Source organism: Rhipicephalus microplus, chromosome 3 (genome assembly GCF_043290135.1).
Source record: "Rhipicephalus microplus isolate Deutch F79 chromosome 3, USDA_Rmic, whole genome shotgun sequence".
NCBI lineage: Eukaryota > Metazoa > Arthropoda > Arachnida > Ixodida > Ixodidae > Rhipicephalus > Rhipicephalus microplus.
Genome location: NC_134702.1, coordinates 89,794,098 through 89,805,316, shown reverse-complemented (window position 1 = coordinate 89,805,316; position 11,219 = coordinate 89,794,098). Strand labels below are relative to the sequence as shown.

The following is an 11,219-nucleotide window of genomic DNA, read 5'->3' as shown; positions in this document are numbered from 1 at the left end:
CCTGTATACTGGTTTGGTTAGACATGGGTATATGATATCATGTACCTACATAAAGATATGTGTTTTGCGCTTATTTATCCAGAATCTGCAGCGCGTCGGCTGGTACGGGACAGTGGCCAGCACATTGTTCTGCGTGTTCGTGAAGTTCGCCTGGTACACTAGCCCCGATCCAGTGCCAGTGGGTGTGGCGCTCTTAGCGGCTTTCTTGGACCGCATCCTGTGGACGCTCTTCCTCGCTTGGATCACGCTCACGTGCAGCACAGGCCGAGGCGGTAAGCCATCGAGGTTTTCATTCGTAATATATGCGAGAGAGAGAGAGAGAGAGAGAAAGGAAAGGCCGGGATGTTAACTAGATATTGGCATCTGCTTTGCAACCCAGCGCTGGGGGCGGGGAAATAGGGGCAAGAAAGACGGGGTAGATAGAGAGGGAAAAAAAAGTTATAGTAGAAGTATACCGGGTGGACAATCGATTTTCGCGAAGTAATCTATTACAAATTCACAATGTCGAATACACCACCCTTAACGTGGTAATACGCTTGGAAAGCGAAAAAACGCAAGAAGTGACAATGTGGGTGGCGACGACACTTTGCAGTTTCTGAACCAAACGCAATGACGTCGTAGACTTTTTACAGCATCTAATAGATCATACCTACTTGCTAATTAGTGAAAATGATGTATATCACACTGCGAGAGGGCCCTAAACACAGCATACCGAGCTTCCAGACATTAAGTTGGTGCCCAAATACGAAACATATTGCTTGAAATTCGTTACGCCATGATTGAAAAATTTGACTTGTATAATTAATAAAACTTTGACCTGTCTTTTATTCTGTATTAATAAGCACGCAATAACGAAATAATGAGAAACTGGGATTCTCAAATAATATTTATTCATTAAAGAGAAATCATTGAAGCACTTTAGTGTCCCGTGAAGTAGCAATATTCTAGTGTATTTTTCTTGTTTTTTTTTTCGTTTTATGCCATCGCCACCGCATATCAGGGGTTCATTGGCCTTGAGGACATTGCGTGGTGCCACTTACGTCGTGACGTCACTCATGGGATGCCGGTCTGTGTCGCGGGATGGAACACCGCATTTCCTGCACTTTCGCTGCCACGCTTTCGTACTGGGCGCCGCACGTGCTTCCCAATTGTTGTGGACCTTCTTTCTTGGAATATATCTTGAATTGATGATTGATTGACTTATGGAGTTGAACGTCCCAAAACTACCATATGATTATGAGAGACGCCGTAGTGGAGGGCTCAGGAAATTTCGACCACCTGGGGTTCTTTAAAGTGCACCCAAATCAGAGCATACGGGCCTACAACATTTCCGGTTCCATCGGAAATACAGCCGCCGCAGCCGGGATTTGCACCCACGACCTGCTGGTCAACAGCCACGTACCTTAGCCACTAGACCACCGCGGCGGGGCGGAATATATCTTGGAGTATATATTACAGCTGGCATACGTCTGGCTCTTGGGCCACGAACGCTACACCAGTAAGCTGAAGCTGCTTGCAGTGCACCGCGGTCGCGTCTTCGATTCCGGTCGCGCCGGTCACACTTTGGTGGAGGCTCGTGCACTGTGTGATGTGTGTGCACGTTAAAGAACAGCAGCTGGTCAAAATTTCTGCAGCCCTCAACTACGACGTCACTCAATCATGTTGTTGCGTGGCTTCACTGACATCAGTGTATAGTGGAGCATAATAAAAGGTGTCTAGTAGGAAGTTGGAGAAGTTGACTGTGCTGCACCGTGGCTTGCGACTCACGGTGTTATCGTTACGTAAAGATATATCTTTCTTTTGGGACGTTGAAGCCTAGATGTTACATTGTTATAATTAAAAGCTGCATTGCACGCAACCTATCACTGCCTATAAGGGGATAGTGTCTCCAGCTGGCGAAATTAAGCTTCACTCGCTGAGAACAGAATGCCGCGCACCGCGATTGCACCCGTATGCCGCGTTCCACAGCAACTTTTGCACACGTAGCAGGTGAGCAGCATCCCATTCGTGACGTCAAAACGATCGAGGCGGGGGCGCGGTGGAGACTGCGGTATCCCAAGGGATCCCCGCCGACCTCTTCTGAAATAGCGCAACCAATCTCTGCACTGTCCCCCCTCCACCTTTTTTCCACTTTTTTTGGGGAGAACTAAAGATATCATCATTACCACCAGTCTCCCTGCTTGAGGCCCTCGTGGACAATTGTCCGGCCTCTCCCCGTAACCAACTTTGCTTTAGCCAAGTACTAGCTGCCTCTCTATGATGTGTTCGCTCATCTTTCACCCATATGTGCACATCAAATGACATATCTACATTACCGACAAAACTGCGCAACAACAACAACAACTACAACAACAAAAACACTGTGTAAATAGTCGAAAGTTTTACGAGCAAGTGCAAGTGCCACATTTGTCAAATCCCTGTCGTGGAGTGCGTCAAAGCCTTCTTGGTTAACAATGTGAGTCATTCTATGGACGTGACACAGTGGAATAGCACCTGTTTACTTGCGCATACCCCACGTTCACAGAGCGAGATATAGCTGTAACTTTTCCGTAATGTGATTAAGAAGATCAAAACCACGTTATTCATTCCGGTGAAGCTACGTGGAACGTACATTTTCACCCTATTCTTCAATGGCAGTGTAGCACGTTAAGCATACGACGCAGGGGTCCTTGCGCCATCGCAGGAGTCTGAAACACGCAGCTCGTGGACTTTTCGCAAGCAGACCGCCTCGCACATATCTTTCAGTCATGCCATATTTTTGGGGGGCGAAGCTCCTTAAAGCGTGGGTCGTGCGTCTCCTGTATGCAGAAGCCACCTCTCATTTTAGTTCTTAGAATGTCGGGTGGATGGCGGTACTTGTATATGATGATAGTATGAAGAAAGGATGCGAGATGGCGGCACTTGGAGTGTTCACTAGATGGATGGACGGGTGGACAGACATACAGACAGACGGACATGCGGACAGACAGACAGACAGACAGACAGACGGACGGACGGACGGACGGACGTACGGACGGACAAATCGCTGGACGGATGCGGCCAACGGATAAATCACGGTTTGTTTATGAAACCCTTCGAAACTTCGCCCCACACATAATCATTCACTCCGTGGGCTGTGATTTTTTTACTAACAAATATGCCCATGAACTGCTGAGACATTATTGGTCACAAGCATTCTTCACGCGAGGCAACCCATGTGATAACCATGTGTTGAAAGAAAACTACGGAACGTAAACCCTATCTTAAGTGCTTCGCGTATATGAAGTCTGACGTTTTTTTTTCAAATACTACTTCCCTTATTGCATGTCTTTGTTCTCTTTCTTCCTGGTTATTATTTATATATGCAATGCGGGATTAATTAACCTTTAGTTGATAGTCGGCGCTTGTCCTTGTCTTTTTCCCGTCCCTGTTTTCTACCACGTGGTACTCTTAGATCATGTATCACCAACTGGCCCAATCGTCCACCTTGATTGCCTATCTTGAGAATCGGCGTCTAGATTTAAGTCATTTTGCCAATCGGTATACTTATGCTTTGCGTCTTGACTCCAAGCAATCTTCAGAAATGAACCATCATTGATCGATGATAAAAGCCTTCATACGGCAACGTTAGCTGACAGAGTTCACCCCCCCCCCCTCACCTCGTTTGAACCTTGTACACTGCCATGGCCCTCACAGAACTTCATGTAATGACTGCGGCCTACTGGCTAACGTAAGCATGAGACATCTGCACTATAGGGTGATAAAGCTAAGGGCAAGGGCACAAGTTCGAACGCCGGCAAAATCGGTCGCGTCTCAATGGGGGCGAACTCAACAAACGGTCTTCGCTTCGCTTCTACTTGCTCATCAAAAGAACCCAGCGAGCTCGATGTTACCTTTTCATTCAGCCGCCGAGTCTTATTAGAATGTGAAGCTCCGTAACCTGATCTTCTTTCTTATCACAGGTTCCCGGATACCAGTTGTTGGGGTCAGCGAGGTTCTTTTTCTGTGTAAGCGGTGCAACCTTTCCAGAATCCGGCTGTAACGTTTAACGTTTTTCTGTTAACTTTCCTCTGTTAATCCTTCGTTGCAGCACCTATGCCTGTTGGTGAGTGCATCCTACAATTTAATGCAGGCTGCATGGTGGTGGTCATTTAGTTTTCTCACCCGATGTGTCGCCATCTCCCATTAGCAAGTTAGTTCGTCTCACTTGGGTATGTAAAGATGACGCTGAAAACATCGGAGGGGGTCTAGCGGCAGAATATTTATGCATTTTTGTTTCAAAACGCGCTTAACAGAGCCACGTAGATGCAATACTTTGTAAATATCTAGCGTTAATATGATGTAAAACAGCCAAGGGCTAAAGTCAAGCGCTGATAGCACGGTAAACACATATATACTTCACACAAGTTAAAAACTTCTGGATAATGTTGTTCGTATTGTCATACGTTTGTGACGCTCAGGAAGGTTAATTTGAGCAGCTAAATATGAAAAATATTTTTTGGCAAACCCGTCTTGACCCGAATAAGAGACACTAATTAATAGCGCCGAGCCCGATCGTCGCTCGTGCTCTGCAGGTTGGTGAACACATTAGCCCTTATATACCATACAACCAGCAGAAATCTGAACGCTATCATTAAGGGCCGCGATAGTTCCAGAATGAGCATGACTCGTCGCGTCGAGTGCGCAATCTTATCGGAACAGTCGGCAACAATCGGGAAGGTTTGTAGAGATTTCGACGCTTCCACCGCTTAGCGGTGGTCACGCATGTAATAGATGTGTACATGAAAATACAAGAACAAATGTGTACAGCATCATCTCATCCAGTTCATGTGGCGAATCCATTGGGAGGGAAGAAAGGAAGCAACAAAAGGGAGAAGGCAGGAAGGCATCCGGTTGGCTACTCCACATTGTGGGATTAGGGAAGGGGACAAGAAAGATGAGAAAGAGGAAGTACAGGAGTAGAGTGAAGGACTTGGAGTGAGAGGCAGAAGATGAAGAGCATGACTACTCGATCTTCCACTGGAGTGGGGCACACTACTGAAGAGCAGATGAAAGGGTGCTGACGAGGGGGGGGGGGGTGGAGAATTGTACCGTGTGATTGAAACATCCTGAATACCGGCATGATCATGCCGGGCAGCAGCAAAGTACGCGTGATAACTGTCAGCTTCTTGATCGCCATTACGCTGATTCGCACTTGCGCAACGACGCCTCCAGGAAACATAGCTGGGTATACACTTCGTAGGCGCCATTTTCGCTACCCGCACAAACGGCGCAGCTGTATACGGCCATCATCAGTGCTTTCAAACAACCAGTGGCTGTTTATGTTGCCGCCGCGCTCGCCAGCTGCCGCAAAATTAAAACAAATGCGGATAATGTGAGGTTTAAAAGTCACATGACTCTTCCGTGTGCTTACGACCTGCTTCCTAGTGCTCTTGGCGCCGCCAAAGCACTCTCGTTCTACCCTGGATGAGTGTGCTCATACTCCTGTTTGACCCCTGAAATACGCCGTCTTTGAACAAAGTACTTTCAGTGTGGTTTTCAGTGCTCCTGCTCTCCCAATAGAATTCTCGTATAGTGTCACCCCGGTCATCGTGGCCCAGAACTAATGGTGAAATATTTAACATCCGTGTAGTTAGACTTAGGTGCGCGTCAAAAATACCTGATGGTTACACTTTTGGAAACTATCCAAAATCTTTCATAGTCTTATCATAGCTTTAGGGCGTAACACACCAACAGTATTATATTCAGAGCCTCGTTTACAGGACCTTTTGCTTTATGAAAATATTGCTTGGGTAGTCATAAGAGCCCAGAAAATATTTCCGTAATGCTGGCCAAGAAATTCACCGAAAAACAGCCTCAAATGACCGATTCTCTTGTTAAGAATACTTCGTAGTAAAATGAATCTTGGTTGCACATTGCTCGTGAGCACTGTATTCAGATTCTATACTGGTGTGACTTACATACGACTGGCAGTAATTAAACAGCCGCTGAACACATTTTCGTGATTGTTATAATCACCACGACCTACTCGAGAGCGCTCAATGGCCGCTCTCACTTTTTGGTTGCGGGCGCACGACTGAGATCCAGCAAGACTTAGGTCGCGCTATCTTTCTCGTTTTCTACAAGAAAGGGGACAAGCTGAACATACAGCGGAAGCTCGCTGTCTTTCCCCAAAACGAACGGAAGTAGTCGCTTTATTTAGCACGCTCACATAGAGTGATAAAGACGATCCAAATGCATGTCATGCACGCACCCATTTTCTCCGTCGTAAATTTTTTATACTTGGTCTGTATACGCGATGAACAAATGAAACACTTCGTGTGCGAACAGGTTACCAATGATTGCATTGCCTTGCTGAAAGCTCATGAACTCCATTTCATTGTTGTTCACGTCTGCAGGGGCCTTAACAAAGCTTCTGTCGTGGAACGCCTACGTGCCCCTGAGTAAGCTCTCCTTCGGCGTGTACCTCATTCACGTGCCTTTCCTACACCTCTGGTTTTACTCGTCCAGAGAGCGAAGGTACTGGTCGGTGTTCAATCAGGTGAATAACGTCTTTCATATTGGAATTATTCGGGGTTTGGTGAAAGAGGGGAGTCTTGAGCGAGTAATACACTTTTTTCTAAACTGTAGCTTTAACATGAGGCTAGGACATAATTTTTTTTTGGTGCGCACAGTCCGTCATTTGCGATCTCAGACCGGAAATTAGGCTGTGTGGCTTGTCGTCGCACTTTTGTAGACGTGGTGGTGGATTTGATGCCTAAAGGGGAGAACTGCGAAACGCTCAGAAACAATAGCCTGGGCGCCCGTTAATAAAATATCACAGATAGGCAATATTTACCTGCCGTCCATTTTGCGGTGCATCTATCGTGAATTTATTTTATGGGTGCAAAATAAAATATAAAAGTGAAATGCCGAAAGGCAACGTTTACCTCTGTATTAATGACTTATTCCGTTTGCATTGTTGACTATAATGATTGCTAATCAAGTTTTGTTAGTACTTATTGTGTTTATATTAAGTTAATTTTTGACGAACGTAACTGGCCACATATTGCTCGATTGTTGAATATCATGTTTCATGTGAGCCGTGTGCATGTGTGCCGCAGGTATGTGCAGTGCCAACAGAAAAAAAATTGATTGTTTCGCACTCGCCGCAATGCGAATAGACGGCGCTGACTTACTCGCCCATGTTTAAATGCACCTATATACCCTATAAACTGTATGGAGAAATGCCCGCCACTGTAGCTCAGTGGCAGAGCATCGGACGCGTTTTTCGAAGGTCGCAGCTGCGGATCCGGCCGGTGGCAAGTTATCTTTTCGTGGGCTTTTATTTCTTCAAATTAACAGTGGAATTATTTCTAATAACAATACCTGTAAACCCATCGGTATGACTGTCTGTTAGTTCTCATTAATAGTTTCTCTAACAAAGAAACGGGCCCGAGAATTCACACTTCTTCCCTTCATTGTGAGTTACCAGCAATTTGTGTGTTTTGCGCTGATAAAACTAGTGACTTCAACAACACAGAGATGCAGTTTGAATGGCTCCTCGGGCCACGGAGAGGTGAATAAAGATGAATATTTCCCATCCTAACAAAAGAAAAAAATGAATATATAGCTTTGTGAGAGCTTTATGAGGCAGCCTCAGCTGTGGTAAAATATAGAATCGGAAAAGGCTCCTCACACTTAAGGATCGTTAAAGACAAATAAAAGACATCGATTGCGTTGCGAGTAAAAAATGAATTACTCTTAACACAGATATTGCGTAATTTTAACACAAAAGTGTTTTATGCGGGGGACCACCCCAACTCCGATGACGTATTTCCATCACAGAAGTGACGTTTAAAAATATACTAAAAGATCGCAAAGGAAAAAAAAACTAAACAAAACCAGGAGGCAAGAGTTTGTCGCGCGGTATAGAACCAGCAGCCTCTCGATTCTCAGCGCGCGGTGCTTACCACAACGCCACGGAGCGTACGTTGTATGAGCGCTGAGGGAAAGCCTTTTATACACGCCTTACAACATTTCACAGTCCTCGAAGCTTCAAAACATTAGCGCGTTTTCGTTTTCAGTGGCGAGATGGTGCGACGGTCTAGCGTTAGGCGCGCTCTAAATAAAGTTCGTCGTCACCACGAAGCGTCACCTCCAGGGAGCGTGGTCTCCTGTGCGCGCTTATCAGACTCTTAATTCGGGAGAGAACGAAGGGCACTTCACACGCTGTGTGGCCACGTTTACGAAAGCAGCGCGCTGCTAACACACGACAAAGGATAATTGTGACAGCTGTTTGCGCTTGTCCTGTGTATACTTGGGCACCCGTTTCGTGCGCCTTTCTGTCTGTTTGAACTGCACGCTTGAAGTGTCAAGCTGAGACAGCTGTTAGCCTGTGTTCGTCCTGTGCATACTAATTTCGTGCATGCTTTTGCATGAGGTGTGCGCTGCAAGTTTCGAGATGCTGGCCATTCTTAACATGACCTTGCAATTTGTTGCTGTTGCTGAAATAAATACAATAAACGCACAACTACCTCTATAAAGACACATTTTACTTTCTTCTTTTAACTACTTATATACAAGAGGATCAGCCTTGTTTTTTTTTATTTAAGAAACGTTATTCTCCTCAAACTTTAAGTTAGCATGATCACTTACGTCGCAATAACAACTTGGAATATATGTCAGCTTTACTCCAGTATAGAAGGCAGTCCAGATACTTCATGCCAGTTTCGTGGCTCTAAAGCTAGCCTTATGAAGGCATGTAGTCGTAAGGCTAAACAAATATCGCATCGGACCATTTAGAATACCTTTTAAAAAGAATTTATATTTTGTCGTTTCCACTGATTTTAACCACAAGCATTGCTTTTTGGTTGGTGATGAACGCTCATTCTACGTATCTCACTTCTGTTTCAGATCACGCTGCTCTTCGCACTGCTCGTCTGGAGCTTCCTACTTTCCTATTTAGCTTTCCTCGTTTGCGAGGCTCCGACTGCTGCACTGGACAAGCTGATATTCACAAAGCTGACTGGAGGAAGCGGCAAAAAACAGGCAACAATCAGCAAAGAACCAACCAACCATGTGAAGACGCAACCTGAAAATAATTACATCGATAGTTGTGACGTCAAGACGCAGAAAAACGGAGATGATTGCTTCGTTTCTCGCTGCTGAGCTTTCACCAAGAATGAGACGCCATTCAGGTTTCTCTAGTTACACGGAAGCTGCGGTTTCTGCGCGAATCAATCTTGAGAAATGATTAACGTATGGTGTTCCACATGGTAACATGTTTCAACAATGAACGTACGTTCTATCGTCGGCTGGTTATTATCTCTGTAGGGAAGCTGTACCAACTTACAAGGCACTTTTCCCCCACTGCTAAAATGGACGCACTGAGGTTACGTGTTCGCGGCGAATGTTGCTTGCAGCACAGCGATCAATGTTTTCGGTTGGTGTGGATGGTTAGGCCTATGTAAAAGCCAGTACTGCATTCTTGAAACAGCTCGCAACTGTCTCACGCAATTCATCGCGACCACTTTGAAGCTTTGTACAAAGGGGATGGACTTGCCCAGCACATTGAGATTTCTCTGCTACTGTCGTCAATAAATTGAGGCAGGAACTCCCTAATGGTGCTTTTCACAGATTGGGTGAGCATTACGAGGAGTTTCAGAAAGTTTTTACGAAGCAATGACGCACTACAACGGAATTGCATGCTGTATTGTTTTGTACACGTGAAGTGGCGGTGTTTGTTCAGTGCTTACTTTTCATATCCGCCAAATTATTGACATAATTTTTTCCGAAGAAGTTAAGAGGCTTGCTCTTTTTCAGCGCTGGCTGCTTGATAAGATATTTTTGGCAGCAATAGTTTCCCGCCTTTTTTCCACCAAGAGTGTGACGTAGTTTCTTGTTTCATACACTGTATCTCGGTTGCTTCTGTTGGCGTCTCATAAATACGGGGAGTCGTATCTACAACGGCAATACGCTAGAACAATTAAGTGCCCAGTCTGTGAATTTGAACAACTCCGAATGTGGAGCTGTCCCGTTCAGCTGCGCATAACATGTTGTTTTTTTGGCGAACTGATATAATGCAACTACCCAGACTATCAGCTGATTCCTGAATCCGCGCAATGACTCCTCCCCCCTCTTGCTATCTATTCGAGGGGAACAAAACACTCGCACAATGTGAACGCGATTTCTTTATTTGTTTCCTTATTTACTTCTTTCTTTCTTTCCTTTGTGTTTCTTCTTTGACTCAATCCTTCCATCCAGTCAACCCACCTATCCACCCTGTTCCCACTTCCTCCCCTCTTCTTGTTGCATTTGCTTCTTTTCTTGTACTGGCTCTGGTATGTTCCTAGAAGTAGATGATGAGCGAAGGGTATTCGATGATTCTTGTGATGATCTCCAGGTCATCACGCTCCTCTTCTGATGCACGGAGGATGCACCCAGGAGATTTACAAAAAGGGAGAGCTTAACCTTTCCTCCTATTCATTGGTTGAAAATGACTGCAAAGCAAAAGCTAGCTTTTTCTCAGTCGACTGTTTTGCCCCTTTTACCTTTTCCTCTCCCAATTTTTTCAGTGGCACATACCTTGAAAGCAAATGAAAAAAGTATGACTCGGCAAACAGATTCCCTCTGGATATATACACGAATAAATCTGAGCCGGGCACCTTTCCCGGAGAGTTGGCCACCTTTCCCAGGTGGATGGCGACAACTTTCGGCAGTGTGGCCTGTGTGCCAGCTTCTCCGCAGGGCATGATTGCTAGTTGCGTTGGAAAAAAAAATACGCTTTTCTGCTACCTGAACGTAGCATACTCAGTGACTCTAGTTGCCCTAGCTGGCAGTACGGGACCGAGATCTGATATGATTTCACTTGTAAAAGAAGGAAGAAGCTGAACATTGGATGCAGGTTGGTTTTCATTTGATTCTACGAAAAGAGTCGTCATCGTATCAGTGACGTAGGTATCAAGCTGAGTGGTGAATAGACACCACTAAATATTTTTACAAAATAGGAAATGAATACTGACGAGATATCGTATAATCTAGGAAGGAAATGCGTTGTCTTCTTGAAACTTGAAAATAAAATCATCGGTGATATACTAATAACAATAAGAACAATGGACAGTCAGCGTTACTGCAATAAGTAGAGCAAAAAGGCAGTCCTATGACACACCGGTTTAGTGGATATCAAGCGACTTCTATAAGTTTGTGCAATTGTTTGGTTAAAAAAAATGTCGTATCTGGACCTTTAGAATACCTGCTCA

General features: G+C 45.1%; 1 protein-coding gene across 1 annotated transcript in view; it reads left to right on the top strand.

Moving 5' to 3' along the window:
• Positions 1-9,739, top strand: part of LOC119172482 (nose resistant to fluoxetine protein 6-like) — a 16,553-nt gene extending 6,814 nt beyond the window's left edge. Inside the window, exons 6-8 of the mRNA XM_037423604.2 lie at positions 83-272; positions 6,378-6,520; positions 8,875-9,739. Coding sequence (XP_037279501.2) covers positions 83-272; positions 6,378-6,520; positions 8,875-9,129 — 588 coding nt within the window. The 3' untranslated portion in view covers positions 9,130-9,739. The remainder of the gene's footprint in view (positions 1-82; positions 273-6,377; positions 6,521-8,874) is intronic.
• Positions 9,740-11,219: the final 1,480 nt, after the last annotated feature.